The sequence below is a fragment of the Coturnix japonica genome, chromosome 25 (genome assembly GCF_001577835.2).
Source record: "Coturnix japonica isolate 7356 chromosome 25, Coturnix japonica 2.1, whole genome shotgun sequence".
In the NCBI taxonomy this organism is placed as follows: domain Eukaryota; kingdom Metazoa; phylum Chordata; class Aves; order Galliformes; family Phasianidae; genus Coturnix; species Coturnix japonica.
The window spans coordinates 1,619,140-1,643,837 of record NC_029540.1 but is presented as its reverse complement, the minus strand read 5'-3'; the positions used below and the strand labels follow the sequence as shown (position 1 = coordinate 1,643,837).

General features: G+C 51.8%; 3 protein-coding genes across 5 annotated transcripts in view; 1 reads left to right on the top strand and 2 right to left on the bottom strand.

Moving 5' to 3' along the window:
- Nucleotides 1-1,629, bottom strand: part of JTB (jumping translocation breakpoint) — a 4,120-nt gene extending 2,491 nt beyond the window's left edge. The window contains exons 1-4 of one of the 2 annotated variants that reach the window (XM_015884525.2): nt 1,449-1,629; nt 1,311-1,351; nt 1,103-1,182; nt 882-958 (exon numbers count right to left, since the gene is read on the bottom strand). In XM_015884525.2, coding sequence (XP_015740011.1) covers nt 882-958; nt 1,103-1,182; nt 1,311-1,351; nt 1,449-1,537 — 287 coding nt within the window. In that variant the 5' untranslated portion in view covers nt 1,538-1,629. Of the gene's footprint in view, nt 1-881; nt 962-1,102; nt 1,183-1,310; nt 1,352-1,448 lie in introns of both variants that reach the window. The other variant, XM_015884524.2, reaches the window with a different exon arrangement.
- Nucleotides 1,630-2,017: 388 nt separating this feature from the next.
- RPS27 (ribosomal protein S27) lies at nt 2,018-2,981 on the top strand. Its single transcript, XM_015884511.2, has 4 exons — nt 2,018-2,038; nt 2,264-2,372; nt 2,452-2,562; nt 2,696-2,981. Exons 1-4 carry the CDS (start codon nt 2,033-2,035, stop codon nt 2,722-2,724), a joined length of 255 nt encoding a protein of 84 aa, XP_015739997.1. The 5' UTR covers nt 2,018-2,032; the 3' UTR covers nt 2,725-2,981.
- On the bottom strand, nt 2,976-24,622 carry NUP210L (nucleoporin 210 like). Of its 2 annotated transcripts, none has more exons than XM_032449166.1 (40): nt 24,342-24,622; nt 22,854-22,987; nt 22,492-22,623; nt 22,225-22,318; nt 21,660-21,810; nt 21,376-21,508; nt 20,278-20,433; nt 19,784-19,852; nt 18,960-19,066; nt 18,465-18,605; nt 17,585-17,722; nt 16,950-17,105; nt 16,306-16,513; nt 15,923-16,068; nt 15,165-15,386; nt 14,872-15,045; nt 13,920-14,112; nt 13,590-13,678; nt 13,268-13,366; nt 13,020-13,121; nt 12,344-12,472; nt 12,095-12,222; nt 11,641-11,773; nt 11,274-11,336; nt 10,615-10,794; nt 10,045-10,125; nt 8,948-9,079; nt 8,666-8,824; nt 8,327-8,418; nt 7,613-7,787; nt 7,358-7,533; nt 6,901-7,121; nt 5,910-6,046; nt 5,166-5,292; nt 4,875-5,024; nt 4,547-4,782; nt 4,112-4,310; nt 3,760-3,864; nt 3,564-3,638; nt 2,976-3,405 (listed from the first exon to the last, which is right to left on the bottom strand). In XM_032449166.1, the coding sequence occupies exons 1-40, from the start codon at nt 24,605-24,607 to the stop codon at nt 3,332-3,334; spliced, it is 5,682 nt and encodes a 1,893-aa protein (XP_032305057.1). In that variant the 5' UTR covers nt 24,608-24,622; the 3' UTR covers nt 2,976-3,331. The 2 variants fall into 2 exon arrangements, with proteins under 2 accessions (XP_032305057.1, XP_015740000.1); XM_015884514.1 differs by having other exon boundaries at nt 16,315-16,513.
- Between the last annotated feature and the right edge of the window lie 76 nt (nt 24,623-24,698).

Genomic DNA, 24,698 nt, shown 5'->3' with positions numbered 1-24,698 from the left:
ATCCCCACATCCCCCCGCGTCAAGGAGCGTTCCACCACCCGACCCCCCAGTCCTCGCCAAAATCTGACCTTCTCTTCCCCCAAAAAGCCCCCATCATCCAGTCCGCCCCGATCCCAAGAACCGCTAAACGCATCCGACCCCTCCCCCCCGGAGCCATCCACTATCGAACCCCCCCCCCCCCCCCCCCAAAAAATCCCCCATTCCTGGCCCCCCAAACATCCACCATCCAACCCACCCCCTCCAAAGCTTCACCATTCTTGAGCCCCCCAAAGCTCCATCATTCGCCCCCCCCCCAAAGTCACATCATCCAAACCCCCAACTCACCCCAACACCCTTCATCTAGAAATTCCCCCCGCCCAAAGGCTCACCATCTGCAGCCCACCCACAACAAACACATACAAAATAAATCTCGAACCCCCCACCAAAACCAAGCGCTCCAAATCACATCCCACACAAGCCCCAACCTTTCCATTCTGACCCCCCCACCAAGTCCCGCTATCCAACTCCCCCCTCAAAGCTCCACCATCTGAGCCCCCAAAAGCTCCAATCATCCGACTCCCCCAAAGCTCATCATCCAACCCCAACCCCCTCCATCTGATCCCCCCCCCCAAAGCGTCCACCATCTTGAGCCCCCCAAAACTACCATCATCGCTGACCCCCCCCAAAGCTCACCCCCCCAAAGCTCCATCATCCAACACCCAACCCCCCCAACCACCCTCCATCTGACCCCCCCCCCCAAAGCTCCATCATCTAAGCCCCAACCCCTCCATCGTGACACTCCCCTACCCCCCAAATGCCTCCACTATTCACAACTCCCACACTCCAAAAGCTTCACAAGCTGGGGGGTTTGGGGGGTTGTTGTTAGGTGTGTCCCCCCCCACCTCTTGTACTCGTCCCGTTTGGAGGCGGCGCAGCTGATTTTCTCCACGAAGCCGGTGGGGCCGCACTCGGGGACGCTCTTCTGACATGGGGGGAAGGAACGAAAGGAAGGAGATGGGGGGGGGCAGGGCAGGGCCTGGAGACAGAACCGGGACCGGAACCGGGAACAGAACCGGGACCGGGACCGGGGGGGGGGTGTGTCAGGGCCGGAGCCGTCACTCACCAGCTCGAAGCTGGAGCAGCGGCCACATTCCCGTGCGACCACGAACTCCTCCCGCCTCCAACACGGCGTCGCGGGGCTCGCTGCGGAACCGGGCCGGGGTCAGCGGGCTCCGGTATCACCGGGTGTCACCGGAACCACCGGGTACCACCGGGTACCACCGGGTATCACCGGAACCCCCCCCCCAAAGCCCACCGGGCCCCGCACCCACCCGAGCGCCGCTCCTCGCTGGCCGCCATCGCCGTCACGGGCCTGTAGGGACAACGGGAGGCCTCGCACCGGGACGGGCCGCGCTGTAGGCCTCAACCCGGTAGGCCCCAGCCCGGCAGGCCCCGTCCCCGCCGCTCACCGCATCCCGGCGCTCAGCACCGCGCTCATCGCCCCGAGCAGAGCGCACACGGTGCAGCACAACGGGCCGGACCCGCGCCGGGCCAACATGGCGGCCCCCAGTCACCGGCTCCGAGCGAACAACGACGCCGCCATCACCGTCTGAGCCGGGACTTCCGGGAGCGGGGAGCGCCACTTCCGGTAAATACAAACATGGAGGCCCACCCCCAAGATGGCGCCGCAACTACTTCCGGTAATCACACACACATTGAGGCCCGCCCCCAAGATGGCGCCGCAACCACTTCCGGTAAACACACACACATTGAGACCCGCCCCCAAGATGGCGCCGCATCCACTTCCGGTAAACACACACACATTGAGGACCGCCCCCAAGATGGCGCCACATCCACTTCCGGTAATCACACACATTGAGGCCCGCTTCTAAGATGGCGCCGCAACCACTTCCGGTAAACACACACACATTGAGGTCCTCCCCCAAGATGGCGTCGCAACCACTTCCGCCCGTGCGGGGAACCCCGCAGCGGATATAGCACCGCCCGTTTCCGGTCCCGCCCCTTTTCGGTCTCGGTGCCGCACGCCGCCGCCATGCCTGTGAGTGCAGCGTGCCGCCAGCCCGGGCTGCTCCAGCACCGGGCGGACAAAGGGCCGGGATGGGGCAGCGGGGATGGGGCGGGCTCGAGAAGCGGGATGGGAGCGGGGGGGAACCGGGCAGGGAGCGAGCAGGGCCGGCCGCCATCTGCTCGGGTGGGGGCCGCAAGATGGCGGCGGTGTGTGATGGCGGTGTTTGATGGCGGTGTCCGGTCCCTGTGTCCGTAGCTGGCGAGGGACCTGCTGCACCCCTCCCTGGACGAGGAGAAGAGGAAACACAAGAAGAAGCGTTTGGTTCAGAGCCCCAACTCGTATTTCATGGACGTCAAGTGCCCAGGTACCGACGTGGCCCCGCTCGGGACGCCCCGTGTCCGCTCGGTTACTCCCCGTTACTCCCCGTTGTTCCCGTCCCGTAGGTTGCTATAAGATCACCACCGTGTTCAGCCACGCTCAGACCGTGGTGCTGTGTGTGGGCTGCTCCACCGTGCTGTGCCAGCCCACGGGTGGCAAGGCCCGACTGACAGAAGGTGGGTCCGGCCCCCTCCATCCATCCCCGTATCCCCCCCCGGTTCCCGTTCAGCTCCGGGGGCTCCAACAGGAGGTGGGGGGGGGGTGCAGAGCTGTGTTACTTATTGTTTCCCCTCCTTTTCCTCCCCCCAGGATGCTCGTTCAGAAGAAAGCAGCATTAAACACACACAGCCGGGATGGCCGGGGCTGCACACAGCAGGTCTCAATGCATGGAGCTGCAATATATAGAGCTGCAATGCATAGGGCTGCAGTGCATGGAGCTGCAATGCATGGAGCTGCATTATATGGAGCTGCATTATATGGAGCTGCATTATATGGAGCTGCATTGCATTGAGCCCCAGGGAGGTGTCCTGGCCGTGTGGGCCCTGCTGTCCCTGTAGCCCCATCCATCCTGTCAATAAATTTTGGATAAAACGGTTGAATGGCTTTTATTTGTCGTTGGGGGGTGGTGGGGTAATGCTGAGCTGCCTCTGCATTGCACTTAAGTGCTAAGTAATAAGGGGTCTTTAATAAGGGTCTTTAAGCCCAGCGGGTGATGGGGGTGAATGGAGCTCTGCATCCTAGCTGCAACAAAGCAGCTCCATGTGTTGTAAGGTTCAGCATTATAAGGCTCAGCATTACAGGGTTCAGCTCCAGCTGTAACAAAGCAGCTCCATGTGTTATAAGGTTCAGCATCATGAGGTTCAGTATTACAAGGTTCAGCATTACAGGGTTCAGCTCCAGCTGGAACAAAGCAGCTCCATGTGTTGAGGTTCAGCATTACAAGGTTCAGCTCTTCACACTCCACAGCCCCATCTGCGTCCTGCTGCCCCCCTGTATGGAGCTGGGGGGGTGGGTGTACCCTGCATTGGGAAACAAAGGGCTGCACCCCATAATCCATCTTCTCTGACTTCAATGGGGGTTTGTTTTCAAACCCCCCCCGTGTGGTTTTCAAGCTGTTCTTATGGGGGTGGTGATGAGCTCCCCACGTTGGATGCTGTGTTGGGGGTTGTGGGCTCACCTGGCTGAGGTGTGACCAGGTTGGACACGTAGACGAGGGGCAGAGACTGAAGCCTGGACACGAAGGCGTTGTATGCTGCCAAAATACAGCCCTGTTAGTGCTGTGTGCTCTAAGCTGCCACTATTGGGGCCTTAAGGACGGCCAGGAGGAAGGGACGAGCTTCTGCAGGTGTTAATTAACGACTGATGGAGCTTACCCAGGTACGTAACAGCTGTGGATCCCAGAACAGCAAATAGAGTGAAGAGGAGGATCTGGTAGGAGCCTGCGAGCTGCCAGTGGAGCCCCAGTGCTCCATGCTGCCCTGAGGCACATAAAGGGGGGCAGAAGGGGGTCAGCCATGCAGAGACAGCAGCTTGAGGCATTAAAAAGTGGGGGGGGAAGGGGGTCAGCCATGCAGACAGCAGCTCGAGGCATTAAAAAGGGGAGGGGGAAGGGGGTCAGCCATGCAGACAGCAGCTCGATGGACAGAGGGATGGCTGTACTGGGATGGCTGGGCTGAATTGGGGTGCTGTAAATGGGTGCAGGGCTCTGAGAGCTCCCAAACTCACCTGGGGGATGCTCCACCATGACAGCCTGGGCTGTGACCACGTCCCTTTGGCCGGTGAGAGCACAAGAGATGATGATGGAGGCTGCCGGCTTCTGCTGGAGGGAGCTGAGGTTGAGAGCACGCACCGTGTAATGCACGAACCCGGGTTTGCTGGAGAACTCAGAAGGCAACACCTCTACAGCTGGAGAGATGGACTGAACCTTGGGACACAGAAACAGCATCAATAACACAGCTGCTTCAATGCAGGACAGTGGCTGCTTTCAGAGACCCACAGAATAAAAGACCCAGAGGGGTTCAGTGTGATGGCCAGGCCTTGGTGTGTGCATCCATTAGTGGCTTTTTCCACATCCATTAGTGGGTATTTCCACATCCATTGGTGTGTGGTGGTGTTGGTCCCCCAGGAAAGGAGACACAGAACAAAAGCTTTTCCACGTACCTCCAGGTTTTCCAACACTTTTTCAGCTCCCATCACGCTCAGCACATCAGTCAGCTGCGTGCTGCTGAATGCCAGCTCTGACTGAGGCAGGTAGAAGGCGGGGAGGAAAGGGATGAGGACGCTGTGTGTGTCACTGCTGAGAGAAGCCACCAGGCGGACCGAGGTGTTGGCTGTGCTGAGCGCCAGCAGGGCTGAGCTGGGCTGCGGTTTAACAGTGATTACACAGACGTAGAGACCTGAGTTTGAGACAATTCACAAGGGAATAAAGAGAAAAATACCAGCGGAACGGAGGCCAAAGCGCCGTGTTTGGATCTGAGCTCACCCCTACCTTCCTGGGTGCTGAACTCTGGGCTCACAAGGAAGACGTCCCCAGCTGCAACGTCCACCACGGTGCTGCTGAACTTCAGGTTGCACTGCAGGAGGGACTGCGGGACCAGGCGCTGTGTGATGGCGCTGAGCTGGGCTGAGCTGCAGGAGCCTGCAGGAAGGAAACAGCCATGAAGCCATCAGGGTCTCACCCTCAGTTTGCCCCACAGCACAAAGCGGTTCAGCTGTAACCTGCAATCAGGTTTCCCCATCAGAAACCCCCAGGTCTGGTGCTTAGGGAGGCAGCTCCTACCTTGGAGGGTTTCTGTCCCGCTGCTCGTGGTGATGAGAACGTGGAAGGCAGATGAATTGGGAGCGTTGGTTAAAAAGCTTTTCTGACCAGTCTGGAGATGTAACTGTGATGAGCCATTGACTGCGACCTGAAAGATACAACACAGACACAGACTCACACAGCACGGAAACCGACTGCTTCTCTTTTCTCTGTTATCCTACACAACTTGCCTAATTAATTACAGGTTAGGCTGAAGTACGTTAACGAGCACAGTAAAACACCTTTCATGTAAAAGAGACCCCAGCCCTCCTTGTTTTGTCCCTCCCTGTTTTGTCCCTATCCCTTCACTTGCAGTTGTGTTTCTAGGAGCTTCAGAGCAACTCAAGAGTCCAGGTTTCTCTCTCTGTTCTAACAGTGCCTCCCTACTGCATGCTCTTATCAACACAGTTAGAGATAACAGCTCATCTACCGCTTTCCTTCTTGATGTAGAACAGCATCAACACACACGCACTCCTGTTATGCAGAAGCAGGCTGCCCTTCTCATAGAACCACAGAATGGCCTGGGTTGCAAAGGACCACAAAGATCATCCAGTTCCAACCCCTCTGCTGTGTGCAGGGTCACCACCAGCAGCCCAGAGCCACATCCAGCCTGGCCTTGAATGCCTGCAGGGATGGGGCATCCACATCCTCCTTGGGCAACCTGTTCCAGTGCATCACCACCCTGTGTGTAGAGCAATGTCCCCCCTGTAGAGTGGTGGTAAATACCTCTCTGTATGTTTTCACTATCCCTGGGATCTCATGGAAGACCGTAGCAGTTCCGGAGCTCTTTGCTAACGCTGCTCCACTCACGCTGTCTATGCTGAGCATGGTGGGGGGGGAAACGTGCCACGTCCCTGGGTCACCTGCAAACATTGGGCTGCAAGTCAAAGCCTGCAGCAGGGGCTGAGGAGCTGCATTCACCCAGCAGTGAGCACCACAGATCTCTTCCCATGCATCTCTATAGTTCCTACAGAGGTCTCCTCCTTGCAGGGCTCCTCCTTCCCCACATTTCCCAGCTAAACACACCAGAATAGCTCCCACTTATTCTCGGGGCCAGAGAGCTTAGAAATAGGATTCACCTCAATAAATCAGGACCATAAACTGGAAGGTTAAGTTTGGGGTTCAGCAAGTAAGAAGAATGCTCATCGAATGGGAGAAAGCTTTCTGCGTTCCTTGGGAGGCTCTCTGCTTCTTTTTATTCTAAAAATGCTATCAGAGATTTAATTTACCATGTAGCTCTGATTAGCCAGTAATAAAAGCACAGAGGCAGGCCTGTCGCCCCATTACGCATGGAGCCTCTTAATGCAGTTAAGGAAGGCTTTGTTTAAGCACCAGTCAATTGCCCCGAGCAGCCTGTCCTTTGAATGTCTATAAAACAGCCATTCTGAAGTTGGGGAAAACGGGGGAAAAATGCTCTTTTTGTGTCAAAGATAATAAAATTGGGCCCACGCTTGAACTCTGAAGCAGCGAGGAAGTGAGTCCTCTGCAAACAGGAGACTGGGGCTCCGAGAATCAGGAATCTGTGCACGTGGATGCAGCTCCATCCCCACCCCGAGGCACAACACCCATCCCAGGGGCTTCACAATTCTTAGAGACATTAAACCTCTAAATTAACCCCATTAAAACCCCACCAGCCCGGCCTTCCTCTGCTCCCACATGCAAAGCAGACCGGCTGTTTAACAGCCCGGTCAGATGCTACAGCAGAAGGTGTACGTACCTTCCTGGTTGACAAGGGGTGAGCTGAAACAGACAACATCTCCTACTGCAAGAGCCCTGGGCAGCTCTGGCTGGATGGCACAGTCCACAGGCACAGGGATGTAATCCACCACGCCTGGATGCTTCCTATCCTGGACAGTCAAGAGCGTCACTCCTCTGCTCACAGCCTGAGCAACGTAGGTGTGATTCTTATTTGCGGGTCTAATGAGCAGCAAATCATCTCTGAAAACAAAGACCTCCTAAGCAAGAGGAAACTGCTAAATGTCACCCCTCCAAAGGCGCATATTTCCTGCTGTATGTTGCTTCAGTATTGGTGATGGGCCCTCAATTCTCAACAGCTGTTTTCAAACGTATTTCAAGTTTAAGATGGGTCTTTACATCTCTATTATCACTTGTGATGTAGAAGTGTGTGAGTTCTCCCCCCCTATGGGCCACGTGGCAGCTCTGAGGACACTTACCTGTTCACAGACAAGTGTAGCTGGGCATGCTGGGCATGGAACTTCTCCCCAATGCTGTTGTAGAACTCGACTGTAATGAGTAAGGACATCCCCAGGGGGAACGCAGCCAAGGAAATGCCACTGCTGGTATAGATTTGGGGACTAACGTTTATCCTTAAATAGGAAATGGGTGCAATCTGGAAAAGTAAAGCGACACTGAGCCCAGGTGCTCTCACTGTCCGAGCCCTGGTGGCTGAATGCTGCCTGAACTCCCACCTGGATACTCGTTATGATGGTCTGATTGACTCCAAATTGCTCCACGGAGGTCACCTCCAATGCTGCGATGCCTGAGATGGGCCCGGCTCTCAGGAGACCCTGATCACGCTCCTCGAGGACTGAGGAGTTGGGGTAACATTGCAGGATCTGGAAGCTGACAGATGCAGCCCCTTCCCTTAGCCAGGAACAAAAGCAAGAAGGCTCTGTTAGACTTGCACAGCCTGGAAGTTCATTTCACTCTCATGCAACAAGCAGCAGCAGCTCATCTTTTATTTCTTTTTGCTCCCAGCCATGAATACATTTAGGTGACACTTTGACCAACATCTCAACAAAACCTACCAGCAAAAAAAAACAACAGTAAAGGTAGATACCAAAGCCTGAGATCTGCTTTTGGAGGCAGGAATTCAGGGCTTTGCTTTCTCAGATTAACAGCATCACTCTGTTAGTGCCCAGAGGGGAATGTTTCACCCATCCTGAGCTGTCCCTTTAAAAACCTGAGGAGTGTTTGCTGCTCTGTGCTGAACTACACTCAATACATTCTTTTAAGACAGCAGCTTGAAGCAGAGCATGCCTCCAATTCTCTGCCTCGGAGCAGGAAGTTTGTAAGGCTCTGCTGAATATCTCGGGACAGGAAAAATAAGCTAAGAGGCAGCTGCCAGGAGAGAAACGCATCGTCAGCTGCCCTGTGTTCTGGGTTTTCCTTTCTGTGTCTACCTGTTTGTGTACAGCTTGAGTTGAGAATTCGTGGTCATTAGAATTTGCTCAGTGGAAAACAAAGGAGAGAATACAAACAGCTTTTCAAATACCTACAGGCAGAAAAAAAAGATATTATTAAACAGAGACACTGAAAAAATGGATTAAGAGCAGCTGGAAATGAGGAGTGAAGGAAAAGCAGTTCCTGGTCAGCACAAAAACAGACATAAACAGGAGGTGTAAAGATCTTGCAGCTATACCCAAATGAAGCCTTCCTGTTGCACCCCTCATGCAGGCTGCCCACAGGTGTCTCCCACCCCAAACATTGCCTCTGCAATGAGCCCAGCCCGTGGCACATACCAGGACCTGCACTTCGTCTGACAACTCAGCCACGTTCCCTTCAAACTGCCCAGCAGATGCATTCAGGCACTGCACCTTCACCCTGATGCTTGTTCTCCCTGCTGCCCTCGTGTACACGACCATAGCAACGTTATTCTGTGCTGGGAGCTGAATGGAAACCTGTTAGAGAGACAGCACAGCTGCAGGCTGACCCACGTTTGGATTAACAACCTCTTACATGCTGCCTGTCCCACCCCACGAGGCCTTCAGCCACACACACTGTGCTATAAGGCCACTCAGTACCTTTGTGTGTCGAGGAAGCAGCTCCAGAACGTCTCTTTTGCTCACTGACCACTGGAAACTCAGCTCTGGGTTAGCGTTACTAAAGGAAAAGGGAGTCAGCATGTTGTTCAGCCCCACCACAAAGACCGGCATCTGCAGAGGGAGAACACTGTCAGCAGAGAGAAGTGTCACAAAGGAAGAATACCATCACCAAAGGGCATCCGAGCTTCCCTGTATTCGGGGCTTCTTGGCCCAATCCTGTATGAAGGGCAGACTAGTCACTGGGGCATATTATATGCCATTAGCAATGAATGTGAACCCCTAAAACTTAAGAGGAGGGGAATGATGTCTGATACGCAGGGAATGAACTTAATACAGAAGTGTATTCTCTGCACTCCATTAAAACACAAAAGAAACCCTCATATCCCTGGATTAAATGCCTGGCAGCAGTGAGGTTGTATCCTCCTCCCATCGAAAATCCACTAAATGAGTATTTCAAGACCCAAAATCCTACATCTCCAGGTTAACAAAGAGAAAATGAAACACTGCTGTTCTGTAGCGCTGCAGCTCTCTGAACGCACCCAGATATTCTGCAGCAGCTGAGAAATCCAGCTTTTAAATTGCATTCCACACTGTCTGCATAAATCCTCCCTCAGAATCTCTTCTTTGTGTTTAAAAGCACTGAAGTCACACGACAGCCCTCAAATCTCCGCAGAGGAATTCCAGACAGCGCTCTGCTACAACACAGCTCCCTCCGGCCGCTGTGACGTGGCATTCCAGGCTCCCCACCAACCCACATCCATCTCTGCTGCCCTCACGCTCACATAGAACCGTTTCCCAGCCCATAAATCCAACAAAGGGCAGAGATGCAGCCTGCAAGGCTTGAATTCCATGCGAGAGAGGGCTGCTGCTTCTCTCTAATCTAACGGTGTTACTTTCTGTTGCACACTGGGATGAATGGACTAGAAGACTGAAGGAGCTCTTTCTAGGGATTGCTGTGCTCCAGCCAGCACTGAGCTCAGGGTTTAGAACTGCAGGCATTTATTAATCCGCTTATTAGGGTAAGAATCTTCCTTAGCTTTTGGCCAACATGAAGTTTTCGGTGTGGGCTACAATACCTCAGTGCCTGCGATCAGCCTCGTGGAGGGTACATGGATTCTTACTGCTTTTAACGGGATCACTTCTAGCTCCACTTGATCCTGCCAAATAACAACAGCAATTCAGCATGGTTCAACAGCAGTTCAGTATGACCCGAGTGCACGGCCTGCATGCAGCCTGCAGCTTCATTTCTGAAGCACGCTGCCCCGCCTGCTCCTTGTCAGGCAGGGAAGGGGCAGCCAGCACCTCCCCAGGGTCGGAATGCAGCGCTGCTGACCAACCCAGAGCACGAAGGTTTCTCGTAAAGCTCTTGGATTCCTGCTGTCTCCTCAGCGCCTTTCACTGTATCCCACTGGGGGCGCCAGAAAGCAAGAAAGAAAAGCATGGAGGAGTTTCCCCCCTGACTTGTGACCACCCTCTCTCTTGCTTGTAACTGTTAAAACTGCTTTTACTGATACATCACAAACACCAGATCCACAAGCCCTCAAATGGGTGATTTCTCAGAGGCCAGGTTTTCAATGTCGGGCTACCAACACGATTAAAAAGCCTGACAAAGGCACGAGGGAGTAAAGAATGCAATGGGAAGATACCTGCAAAAACACAGTCACTCTTCCCGTGTCTTCATTAACCACCTGAACGGTGCCCTGGATGGTGGTTGCTCCCACTGCCTTTGCTGTGACGTGTCCAAGGCTGCTGACCTCAGCGACGGAGCGGTTGGTGACAAAGAAGTGGACGATGGATTGTGGTTGGGGACCACCTTCAGACATCACCTGAAGTGCATTTCAATAGGTGAGATGTTCATTAAGACAAACATCAGTATCTCCAGTTGCCCATTTCACACCTCTCCCTCTGCAGCCCCTTCATTTCAAAGCATAAAGTGCCCAAACTGCACCCATCTCCCTGTGCTCTCTAGGCACACAGCATCAGGACTGGCAGCACACCTAACCCAGGGGGCAGCCCCCAGCCCTCCCATCCCAGCACTCAGAAGCAGCACGTCGCATCAGTGAAGCTCAATTCAACAATAAAGGAGGGCTATGGAATGTTCTGCCCACCTTCAGGCATTGAACTGAGGTCTGGTCACCACCAGATTGCCACAGGACAGGATTGGGGAGTAAGGCTGCTAATAGGATTTAAAGCCTTTACTCCTAAGCTTAATGAAGCCCTTTTCACCACCGTGAAGTATATTGTGAAGTACACAGGGGGAAAGGAAGCAAAAAATTCTCACCTGCTCAGAAGCAATAATGCTCACCTGCATCACATTGTGTGGAATAAGAGTAATTTTCCTAGGGATCAGTTTAAATGGAGGAAAGACCTGGCAGAAGGGAAGGATATTCTACTGTAAAATACTACACACGTTTCTTCTGTACATTAGACAAAGGCAGCTGGTGCTCTGCTATCACAGGAGCACGTCCAAGGGGATCTGGGGACAGCCTCATACACAGCTTTCCAGTGTGGGCAGTGGTTCTGCCTTCTGAATGGAAGGGCTGGCAGAACAATGGGCTACGCTGCCAAAGCGCCATCAGTGGAGCACTGTTTTTATTCCCCCTAAAGCACTTTGAACATAAGGATCCCACAGCAGCCAAAAACGAGCAGATTTCAGAGCTGTGCATCCTCACCTCGATTTTCCGAGGAGCAGAAGTGATTTTTCTGCCCATCTTGTCCCAGGCTGTGGCTACCAAAGTCGTCTGGCCCACAGCGACAGCATGAAGGGTGTGCAGCTGGGAATACTCTCCCACTTCCTCTACTTGCCTGGGAAGACACTTTAGCATGACTCCACTTTTCATTTCCTGTGTTATAACTATGAGGCAACTCGGGCAGGAACTGCCAAGCTGGCAAGTTACAACACAGAGGCTTGTATTATCCATAGCACAGAGCTCTGAGTGGCAAAATACCACTTAATAAACACAATAAGCGTGAGGGAATCGACTCCTTTATCAAAAGAGAAACACACACAGAGCTACGAGGCCTGGAGGAATGCAAATAGCTCCTCTGGAGTTGTTCTGTTTTTCATCACAGAGTGAATGTTATCAGCTAGTACTCTGGAATGGCCCAGCCCAAAGCAATACTCACACCAGGGTAACGATAGGTGATGCTGCTTGCAGCTGCAGCTTCATGTACTTGAAGTATTTACTCCGCAGGGGAAGTCGCTGGGAACCCAGGACTCGAACTGTGGCCGTAATGGAGCTGCCAATCTCAACCTGGATTAAAAGGGAGGGGGAGGGAGGATGGGAAGGGAGCAATACTGTCTCCTCTGGGTGGGCAGGGCATCCCATAACACTGGGTTTGAGGAGGAGTGGAGCTTCCCCTGGGTTGTATCACCTTTTCATTGAGATCCACCTCCACCTCCTGCACGTCAGACACGTGCACCTGGGCTGCAACCGGTGCCAACGAGGCCAAACAGGAATCACGGACAGCCAGGCTTAAAAACCCAGGCTGCAAAGGGGTGACCTGTAAGGAAAGCAAACAGGCACAGCCATGGCAACAGGAGAAAATATTTCCATCTCTGTTACAGAGGAGATTCACAAGATGAGATGTTCTGCTCATACACACAGCTGCACTGAGCACTGAGCACAGCTACGGGACCTGGGTCAGCCCACACAGCTCCCATAGGGCCCTTCCTGGACCAAAGGGAGCAGTGCACTGTCCTGGGGAACCTGAACACATCCGGCTTCCACTCCCAAGCCACACAGCAGCCAAAGTTCAGTCTTTGGCAGTGAGATGAGATTTCCCTCTCAAATAAAACCTGTGCAGTTTGGCCTTCTGACTCAGCGACAAACTCCTGCCCTCTGGGTCCCAACCAATGAGCTGCACTGCAGGAGGTCACAGCAGGGCAGGAAACCGGAGGGGATTTTTGTAAGGAGCTACGTAACATCTCAGAACAACCAGGAGATGGAGGGGAAGAACAAAAAAAGAAAAGAAAAAAGATTGATTTCTTCCTCTTTCCTGAGGTTGAACCTTCCTCAACACCAGGTTCTGCAGTGCAAACAGGAATCACCTCAATGGCACCGTCTGCCTCCAAGTATCTCACGTTCACTATTCCCTCCTTGCTGCTGTTGACCAGGAAGTATCCGGAACCTTCCACAAGACTGAACTGCTCCTGTCAATGACAACAAAATCCCATCAATGAACTGAGCCCTCAGTCCTCACCTGCTCCAAGGTTTCACTAAGGGAACATGGCTACAAAATGTGAAGGCATTTTCATAGACCTTGGAGGTCCAACACAGCTGTGAATGGGGCTGTTACCTTTACAGCAGGGTGGTTATACACAGTGACATTATCAGGCAAAACCATCACGTCGTCAACCAGTAGGAACTCCACAGAGGTAAATAAGCCAGACGCTGCCTAGGAACACAAACAAAATCATCACAGTGTTCCATCAGTATTGCTCCTCAGGTTACAAAAGCTCTTCCTCCCCTCCGACAGAAAGGAAATGATGACTGCAGATTGCAAAAGGGCATTTCTCCTACAGAAATCTCGCCCTGTGAAGCTGCATTTCGAACTGAAGATGAAGTATGACTGCATTGCCATGCTCTTGTGTCCACCACAATGGCTCCTTATGGCTCACCTGTGGGCCGCCGCCGGTCCTGTACTTGACAAAGCTGACTTCAACACGAACAGTTCCTTTGATCTGATGCACTTCTAGAAGCTGCTGGCCTGCAAGCAACAGAGGACCAGAAAAAGAAACAAAAGAACTCAAAACCCCTTAAGAAATACTCGGAAGATGTTGAAGATATTTCAAGTTTCACTGCATTCCCGAGGAACAATTTTGAATATCAAAATACAGCAAATGATGTCCTTCTGTCACGGGTTACCTATCATACTGCACATGATGATACGATGTAGAATACTGACAGCAACAGCACAAAACCATGACACCTCCAAAGCCCAGCAGTACCGTGCAGCCGGGTCTGCCCGCTGCCATCATCCTTCAGCACCATCCTTGTGGCTCTGGCATCAGAGAAGTGTGCCAGGCTCCTGTTGGATGATTTCCACTGCAGCACCAGGGAACTGAAGTTGTCAAACTTGCGCTGCTGCCCGTCGAACATCGCCAGCTCCAGCACTGTGCTCCTCCGGCTGGAGATGGGGATCTGCACACAGAGGAGCAGTTAGTTCCATTGACACTCACTGCCTGGCGTTAGGAGAAACGTTTCCTCCTCCCAGACAAGAATCAGTCGGACTGCAGTGATAGGATTCTGTGCTGCAGTAACTGCTTCTTTCTCTCAACTACAGCTTCATCACCCAACATATCACAGGGATTCCTCTTTTAAGCTTTCCTGCTTACAACATCAATTACTGCCAAAACAAACACACAACAGGCAGAGGAAACCTTATCAGCAAAGGGTCCAGGCCATCATTTCATAGAATGACACAATCATAGAATGGCTTGGGTTGCAAAGGACCACAATGCTCACCGGTTCCAACCCCCTGCTGTGTGCAGGGTCACCAACCAGCAGCCCAGGCTGCCCAGAGCCACATCCAGCCTGGCCTTGAATGCAGCAGGGATGGGGCATCCACAGCCTCCTTGGGCAACCTGTGCCAGTGCATCACCACCCTCTGGGTGACAGATTTCCTCCTAAGATCCAACCTAAAACTCCCCTGTCTCAGCTTAAAACCATTCCCCCTTGTACTATCACTGCCCACCCTCGTACCAGTCTAATAGGATAAAAGTTATTTCACTTTCAGGTGCCCACTTTTCCAATCAGAGCTCTGCAATAGCAGTTAACAACACCCAACCTTCACCTAAGCCCACGGGAGGTACCTCCCACATCATGCATTCCCCACACCCCGCAGGTGATTCCAGGAGCATAACACAGCATTAACAGCAGCAGTTCTGCCCTGAGCCTTACCAGCTGCTTGCTGTGCTGTGGCAGCAGACAAGGTGGAACAGCACGGAGCGCTCCATACGCTGGGCTCACAGTCATGCTGGCAGGAACAGCACAGATGAACGTCACCATGGCTGTCTCCACGGCAGGAGCGGGGTTCTGCTGACTAGCCCGGTTCCCTACATGGAACGTCAGCACCTGTAGGGACACACAGCGAGCTGCTCACTGCCCAGATCAGCCACAATGGGCAGAAAGTAACTGCTGTACACACTGCAGCTCCTTATAAAGCTCAGAACACAGAGATGGGAGCTCCTTACCTGCTCCCCCAGCTCCAGGCACACAACCTGGTACACATACTGGGTCACTTTCCTTTGGGTTGGCAGGTGGATTTGTACATACTTGATTTTATCTTCATGTTCCATTTTCAGTTCCGAAAAGAAATGAGATGGTTCTAAAACCCAGGGCCCTGGGCCACCTTCAAAAACAATCTCCTTCGCTGCCTTCCAGGTTACCAAAGCCATCTCCACCAGGTTGACAGCCTGAGCACATGAAGAAAAGAAAGCCAGCAATTCCTCTTTTAGTCCCATCTGTCAGCGGGGCGTTCACTCAAGTTAAAAACAGACAAAAAGGAACCACTGAGACCACTTAAGGCCTCAAACTACTCCAGCAACGTCAGGGATGTTTAAGGTCAACCCACAGGGCACTGTAATGCTGGAAGGGGGCCATGCACACACATGAGAAGCAGACAAGAAACTGCAGATTGTTATAGAATAACCCTGTTTTCTTTCTACATTCATTCATTCCAAGCTGCCCAAGAAATCCAGCTTAGACCCCACCTACTAAAGTGCTGACACAGCAGCACACAGGCTGAAAAACAAAGCGCAGCTCAAACACACTGCTGTGCTTCCATAAGAACTGAAGTCAGTTTGACTGTTAAACCCATTTACTGCCATCCAGCAGAATGGTTTTTGTTGGTGTTGGTTAATTCCCTGCTGCAAACAATTCAGGATTTAGCACCGTGCAGCAAAGACGTTGATGGGTTAGCAATTCAAACACAGTGCACACACATCCTCACCTTGAGAGGTTCATAAGCAGCAAACGTTGCATTCGTTTCCAAGTACTGTTGGTGGACATTGACTCTCACTGTCAGTGATGTGTGTCCCACAGACCTTGCTTCTATTTGGAAGCTGGAGCAGAATGTCAAGTCGGGTTTCTGATTACCTAAAACAGAGCATCTTTGCAGCAGATCTGTGGTGAAATTAAGTGCAAGAGAACCCTTAACCTCCTTTGGTTTTCCTAAAGGTTCCCCCAAATGTCACATTTGATCCCTCGATTGTTGGGAGTCAGCTATAAAGGAGATGGTTCAACTCTATCACAGCCTCACAATTCATTAATGGCTGACAAAGTCCCCATAAATCAGACAAAGCACGTTTATGGGAATGAGTGTTTGCAGCTCACCCATCCTACCTCCTTCCGGAAGGACAAACACTCCTCTCTTCTCCATGCTTATGTCCAGAGGTAAGAGGGAGCAGTCAGTGAAAGCAGTGTGCTGCCTCGTTTCCCTGTGTGTGAAGTACGCCTGGAGAGGAGCTACTACAGCATGGCCCACCTCCACGTCTGCACGCAGCGGCATCAGCTTCAGCTCTGCCAGAGGTTCCACAAACACCTGCATGAAAACAGAGCCAGGAAGCAGCGTGAGAGCAGAGAGACATCAGCACTGGGTCAGTGTGCGCAGTTACAGCCTGGATCTGAGCAAGAAGCAGCCCAAATCAGAAGATAGGAAACAGATTGATGGTATATTCACTTATGAACGCTGTAATAATTCATATACAAGGCTAAGCAGGATGCAAAATTCAACAGCTAAATAGCACTGCATGAAGGAGCACCTGACATTCGAGATATAATACTAAGATGGAAATCCAGTAATGTAAAGTGCAAACAGTCCCACTGCAATAAAAGCCTCCAGAAAACCAAGCCCAGCTCTTCTGAACAACAAACACACTTTGGCCTTATAGAAGAAGCTTTCAGTTTCCAAGCCTGGCCAAGACGGCATTTCGGAACAAGTGCCCAGAAAGAAGAATAATTGAAATCAAAAGACTTTCCTGTATTTCTGCATAATGAAAGGGGTTCTGTGCATCTCTGGCCTGAACTGTGCAGTTCCCCTGGGCCAGGCCTGCGCTCACTGCTCCTTTTATGGTGACCGTGGCCACAGTTTGATTGGAAGAAATCCAGGAGAAATTGCCACTGCCTCCTTTCACCTGTAAGAACAGAAAGAGAAGGGGAGGGCCATAAAGTACAACAGGAGGAGGGGGTGGGGAACAACTGTGTGTTGGTGGTTTAACTATGGAGCAGTAAAAGCGCACTTCTAATGGCTTTTTATGCCATTTTTAATGGCTCAGAATGGCGGTGATGTTTAATAATGTACAGCCAAGTAAATAGCAAATGAAATGGGATCAAAGAGCAAAGTGACAAAGCAGCGCAGAGGAAGAAGAGGGGAAGGCAAAGAGAGGGATGAGCAGTGGGGGACAGGAACGTGGCTGTTGTGGAGGAAAGAGAAGAGCTTGTGGGCTTATCAGTGACAAATGGCTGCTGTGGAGGGAGCTGGATGTTACTAGTGGGAACAGAACCATTATGGGGCTGAAGCAGGACAAGCAGAACATCTGTGTAATTCTCTTTTGAAAGAGGCTCCCAAACCAAGGAGGCCCATCACAGTTCCACAAAGCAAACTTCACTTCACCTGGACTCGGTACTGATACAGCACTGCTGTGGGATGCCATGGGAAGGCAAGGAAGGACTTGGACAGTGTGATGGGGTGGAATATCTTCACCTCCTGCTCACGGCTGATCGCTGTGGGGAGGGGAGCACCAGAGCCATCCTGCAGACATGGGGACAGATGGAAATACCCTTATAGGGATTGCAACCCAAACAGCACTGCAACATATCCGTTTATCCACAAAACACTTCATTTTGGGGGTTGGAACTACATGATCCTTGAGGTCCCTTCCAACCCAGGTCATTCTGTGATTTTGTATAAAATTAGAGGCAGGAGCCTGTGGCTGTATTTATATCGTTTCCTCATCACATTTAATCTACATTCCCAGGTGCTGAGGCCAACTGGCACAGCGTCCCTTACTTCTGCTATGAAAGCCATCAGCTTTGACAGCTACAGCTCAGCATGTCGCAGAGAACAGTCCCTGAACACCTGGGAAGCTCTGCAAGCTGCATGTGGGAACGTTGCTTGGCACAGAAGCAGCATTCTGCTGACCCACACATGCTCTGCAAGACGACACGCTGTGTGCAGCTCACTAAGAGCTGCAGCTGCTCCAACAGCAGCACAGAAGGTGCATGAAGCCCTGGTGTCATCCAGCTTTCCTTTCTAACTGCTGGGTTTCTCACATTTCTAAGAGTCAGTTTTCCCTCTCGGATGCTCCCAGCTCAGAAATTGCAGAAGGTGTTGTGTAAAAAGCCTTGAGGAGAGTAACTTGTTCTAGCAGGACAAATAGAGTGTAACTCCAAGCAGAGCAGCTTGTTTTACATGGATGTGATCAGTGCTCTGACACAACCCAAGGGAATGCAAAAACACTGAGGAAAATCACGACCATCCTTCTCCCTCTTACCTGCTGGAGGACAGAAACCAGCTCAGCTCTTATCCCTGTGCTGCCAGCTTTTAAGACTCGAACTACGTAGTAAGAGCCGTTAAGAGACGACGTCAGCACCTCAAAATACTCCTTAGGAAGGTGGTGAGTTATTCTGAGGTTCTGCAAATGGATAAAAATCAGTCATTGCTGCAGCGCCTTCCAAGGCGAACCCAACTCATTCCTCACTATCACCCATGGGACTGCAGAGTCCTGGAGAGGTTTGTAATATAGGTAAGAAGACCAAAATGTGAGCAGAAATTTGTGCAACAAAAAGACTGAGATGATAAAAGCAGCAGCCACTTCCCTTCTCCTGCTCTCTAATCCCCTTCCAGGTCCTGAATATCCCTGTTAGAAACTACTTTCAATGCACTTGGAAAGGGCAGGAATGTTGTATTCATTACACGCTCTCCATGACAGCAACATAAATCAGCACAGCACTCCGGGCAGCGCGTTGCTAACGAGACATTTACTCACATCAGATAAATAAACCTTGGTGCTGTCGCTATCATAAACCTCAACGGTGATGGTGTACTCCCGCTGCGCTTCCAGCACCCATCTGTCTCCTGGATAGACACTGAAATCTGAAATAAGAAACACGTGTTGCTCTTGGAACCAACAGCAACCAATAAGACATAAACAATAAATATCTTTTATTAAGAGCTTTGAGATCAAGAGCTGCTTTTCTATCTGCACAATAACTAAGTGGTTCCTAAGTTGGTTTAGAAGCTGTTTGTACTCCATTTTGTGCTTGATCCATGAGAGCTTGGATGCTGTTTGTTGTAACCTACGTCTCTCTGCTGCCAGGAAGCAGAATTTAGCACAGAGAGAGGAATGTCAGACAGAGCAGAGAGAGCTTCGAGGACCTTTCTGGGTGAGAAGTGGTGACTGAAGCAGAAAGACGCTCATTATTCAGCCCCCAAAGTATCCGCTGTCATGTAAAAACAAACCCCTGCATCCAAGCACGCTCTATTAAGAACAGATAGTTCAGCAAGCAGGACAAAAATGGCATGGAAAGCAATCGTGGCACAACCTTCCCAAGCTCTGAGCCTTATCTCTTGTTGCTAATGTTCAGCTCAGTTAATTGCTCTATTTAGAGAGCAGCCCATCAAACAGAGCAAGGCCAACTTCAGGTTTCCAATCAGTGCATTTGAAAAGATGCAGCCTGCTCTGGCCTTAAGTTTCAGATGCCTGTTGGCAACAGAAGGAAGGCAGTGATACATTAAAGATGTTCCTGATCAGAAAACAAAACAAAACAATGATGTGAGAGCTTTAGAGTCGATCTCCTACTTTCTCATTACCTAAAAATCCAGCTTCCACCACATGGATGGTGCAGTTCGGCAGCCCAGATGCAGCTCGCATGTGAACATCTTTATTCTCGTATAGGAATTGTGTAGGAGTTTTTGTTTAATTCAGGAGCTTGGTCATCTATAACCAGCCGTAAAACTGGCAGGGTTTAAATACAAAGTAACTGAGAGTGCGGAGTTTGAGGTCATTTTCACCTTCAGTTGCCATCAGCGGGGTTACATTGTGTAATTGGGCAGAGTCCTTGGAATAGAGGAGAAAGGAAGAGAACAGGGAAGGAAAGCAGTGCGGAGCACGGAGCTGAGCACACACCTGGGGGAAGGAGGAAAGTCACACAGGAATCCCCTCCAACAAAGCTCAAGCACTCGGAGCAACTCAGAACCAAAACCAAAGTATCCCACCTGCCTTTACAACCCCTTTCACTCCCAATCTGTGACTATAAATCAGGGCCCAGCAGTACAGAAGACAGCATGGAAGCTCAGAAGGATACTTCTATGGACCACAACCAGGCTGCTCTGCCCCAGCTGCACGGCTCGCACGGTGGCTGCCTTCCCCTCCAGTTTGGCCACAGGCAGCTCAGAGGCTCCAGGAGCAGCGACGTGATCCCGAAGCTCCAGCTCATAATGCTCCAGAGGAAATTCCAGCTCTGCAAAGAAAGATCATTTGAAAATAAGAACAAAACTGCAGTGATTTGACAACCACCTCCGCTCTCCTGCAAAGCGTGCTCTTTCATTAAACACAAATGCAAAGGCCAAACAATAACGGCAGCTCTCCATCAGTTTGAAAGTGTAATGAGGTGTTTTTCTCCATGCTGGCAGCATGAGTTCAGCACTCAGGAGCTGACACAAGAGCTCTGCAAGGCTCAATGTGCCACAGAGATCAATTCACACCCACTCTGCCACCACAGGAGGTCGGGCCATCCCCCAGTTCCATAAGGTGCTGCATTCCCTCCCAGTGCAGCTCCCAAGAGGCCCCAGCAATCGGGCACTCAATAAGACTTTACCTCACTAAGACTCCATCTCACTAAGGCTCCATCTCACTAAGGCTCCATCTTACTAAGGCTCCGTCTCACTAAGGCTTCGTCTCACTAAGACTCCATCTCACTAAGACTCCATCTCACTAAGACTCCATCTCACTAAGGCTCCGTCTCACTAAGACTCCATCTCACTAAGACTCCATCTCACTAAGGCTCCGTCTCACTAAGACTCCGTCTCACTAAGGCTCCGTCTCACTAAGGCTCCGTCTCACTAAGGCTCCGTCTCACTAAGGCTCCGTCTCACTAAGGCTCCGTCTCACTAAGGCTCTGTCTCACTAAGGCTTCGTCTCACTAAGACTCCATCTCACTAAGACTCCATCTCACTAAGGCTCTGTCTCACTAAGACTCCATCTCACTAAGGCTCCATCTCACTAAGGCTCTATCTCACTAAGGCTTCGTCTCACTAAGACTCCATCTCACTAAGGCTCTGTCTCACTAAGACTTCATTTCTAGGCTCAGCTGCCCTGCTCTGAACACACCATATCCAGGCGCTGAGTTAGAAAAGCTCAGCTGCAGATTGGGCTCAACACTACAGTGCTTATGATCATTTACCTGTAATCTTCCCCTGTACAACTTTGGCGACTCTGTATTTTATAAAGGCTCCAACCAGGAGGTGAACGTCATGAGCAGGGATCAGCACTATGTTCTCCAGGACCAGGAGGCGTATGGCTGCAGCAGCCACTTTCTAATGGGAAAACAGAATGCTGCCATTACCAACAGCCATGATAGCCACAAAAGCCAAGAAAAGATAACAAAGAAATGCACGTTTGCCTAAAATAGAGGTTTGGGTTGTGTTATTTTACATAGAGAAAGGGAAATCCGTGGTGATTCTTCACCTTGTAGGTCGATTCGTGGATTCGGACTTTCACAACCGCTGCACCAGTTGTCATTCCCGACACCAGGATTCTGTCTCCTTGCTTTTCTGCTCTCTCCAGCTCAACGATGTGGTTTGGAGGGGAATAGTCAGCTTCTGAGTATTTTAAGATCCTGATAAGAACACAAAAGTGACCTTTGCTACCATAGAATCATAGAATCAACCAGGTTGGAAAAGACCTTGAAGATCATCAAGTCCATCTGAGTGACCATTTTGGGTTCACTACCACAGACAGGTTGGCATCCCATGAGTACATTGATCAAGAAGAAAGCATTATCAGAGCATTGCAGGAAGAAAAGCAGGTAGGAAACACCCCTGGAAGTCTCCAGTCACGCCCCCAGTTTGAAGCAGAGGAACCTCAAACTTAGGCTGGATTCTCTGGGATCCTTTCTTAATAGAGATTGCCCAAATATGAAGTTGAAGCCTTTAACCCAATATGTGTGAATTCCTTTTGCTTTCTCACCCTAAAAGCATCCCAGGATGAAAGGAAGCGCTCAGCATTCCCTCATCCTTTTTGCTGCAGTCACCTTATTTTCTCTGACAATTCTATGCTGTCCAAATCCTCATCCTTCGCGATGCTCCACTCAAAAACCATTCCTGACAAGCTACTGAACGTGTTACCTAAAAACAGAGATGGAGATTCACATAGAGGGGGGAAAACTCATCCAGTCTTGCCAGCTGACACAGTCAAATCAAACCTCCTTCCCTTCTAAACACAAAGGCAACAAGCAGCATTGATTTCTCATAGCACAGCTTTGGTGTGGTGCTGGCAGAGCCCTTCTCCCAAGCACTACCTTTGACATCCAGGGCTCTCACTGCCAACTCCAGGGGGGAATCCTCCACGTAGATCTCCCGAGTTCGGGAGAGGATTTCAATGCTGTCGATCACGTCGACCATCACATCGCAGCGGAGCATGTGGCCGGTGACTGCAGAAGGGGAACAAACAAATTCAGCCCCTACAGGTTCCTACTGACTCAACAGCTGCGAAAAGCTGCGCTAATGAGAATAATTAATAGCTGCTTTCTCACCCTGCAGAACATTGAGAAGGTATTAACACTAATCACAGCTTGTTTTCAACAATAAAAATGCAGAATATCGTACACAAGCCCTAAATCCCTCATCACCTCCCACCTCATGAACCTGCTTTTCCACCCACCGTGTTCCTCAGCTATCACAGCGCTGCTCAGCTTGGTGGGCTGCGTGGACTGAGCAGACAGAAGGGCTTTCTGGGAGCACGCAGTGCCGTTCTTATAAAGGGGCTCAGCTGCAACGTTGTAATGCATGGAACGCCTGAAAGACAAAAAGACGTCCCCTTCTATGCTTACATGTCTATCTTGACAGCACTGTCAGAGCACTGGGCCCCTCAGTGCCCTTCTGGGCAGACCATGGGCCTCTGCCTGACAGGCTATCAGCACCCAAAGGGCAGACTATAGGCCTCCACAGGGCAGACCACAGGCCTCCATTGGGGAGACCATAGGCCTTTGTCTGGCAGGCCATAGACCCTGTCAAGCAGGCCATGGGCATCTGCCTGGCAGGCCATGGGCATCCACTGGGCAGACTATAGGCCTCCATAGGGCAGACCATAGGCCTCCATAGGGCAGACTATAGGCCTCCATAGGGCAGACCACAGGCCTCCATTGGGGAGACCATAGGCCTCTGTCTGGCAGGTCATAGACCCTGCCAAGCAGGCCATGGGCCTCTGCCTGGCAGGCCATGGGCATCTACTGGGCAGATCATAGGCCTCCATAGGGCAGACCACAGGCCTCTGCCTGGCAGGCCACGGGCATCCACTGGGCAGACTACAGGCCTCCATAGGGCAGACTACAGGCCTCCATAGGGCAGACTATAGGCCTCCATAGGGCAGACCATAGGCCTCTGTCTGGCAGGCTATGGGCATCCATTGGGCAGACCATAGGCCTCCATAGGGCAGTCCATAGGCCTCCATTGTGGAGACCACAGGCCTCTGTCTGGCAGGCCATAGACCCTGTCAAGCAGGCCATGGGCCTCTGCCTGGCAGGCCTTGGGCATCCACTGGGCAGACTATAGGCCTCCATAGGGCAGACTATAGGCCTCCATAGGGCAGATCACAGGCCTCCATAGGGCAGACCACAGGCCTCCATTGGGGAGACCACAGGCCTCTGTCTGGCAGGCCATAGACCCTGTCAAGCAGGCCATGGGCCTCTGCCTGGCAGGCCATGGGCATCCACTGGGCAGATCATAGGCCTCCATAGGGCAGATCACAGGCCTCTGTCTGGCAGGCCATGGGCATCCACTGGGCAGACTACAGGCCTCCATAGGGCAGACTATAGGCCTCCATAGGGCAGACCATAGGCCTCTGTCTGGCAGGCTATGGGCATCCACTGGGCAGACTACAGGCCTCCATAGGGCAGACTTTAGGCCTCCATAGGGCAGACCACAGGCCTCCATTGGGGAGACCATAGGCCTCTGTCTGGCAGGTCATAGACCCTGTCAAGCAGGCCATGGGCCTCTGCCTGGCAGCCACACAGCACAGCCATGACCACTATTACACATGAAGCCCCTGATCCAGGCTCCCACCTCCTTATTGCACTCTGAACCCCTCCATCCCCACACGCTGCCCTTTTCCACACCCTCCATCCCCCTTCAGCGCCGCTCCCTCCCTCACCAGGAGTAACAGCCCCTCTCAGCCTCAAGCACGAAAGGCACCCTCATCTCCCGGCTGAAGGGCAGCAACACTTTGGGCACGTTAAGTTTAAAGGCACAATTAGGCACCGCGACGAACACAACGAAGGCGAGAAGGGAAAAGCGCCGAGCCCGCCTCATCCTGTCAGCGAAACAAAATGGCGCCGCCCGCAGGGCGATGTTCCCGCCATCCCGGTTCTGCGCATGCGCCTTAGGACAACGCGTACCTGACATCTGCTGACTGCGCATGCGCGGTGCCCCGCCCTCACAGCGCGCCAATTCACCTCAGAGTCCGCCCTCCCCTCAGCGCTGCCCGGCACCGAACAGAGCGAAGCACCAC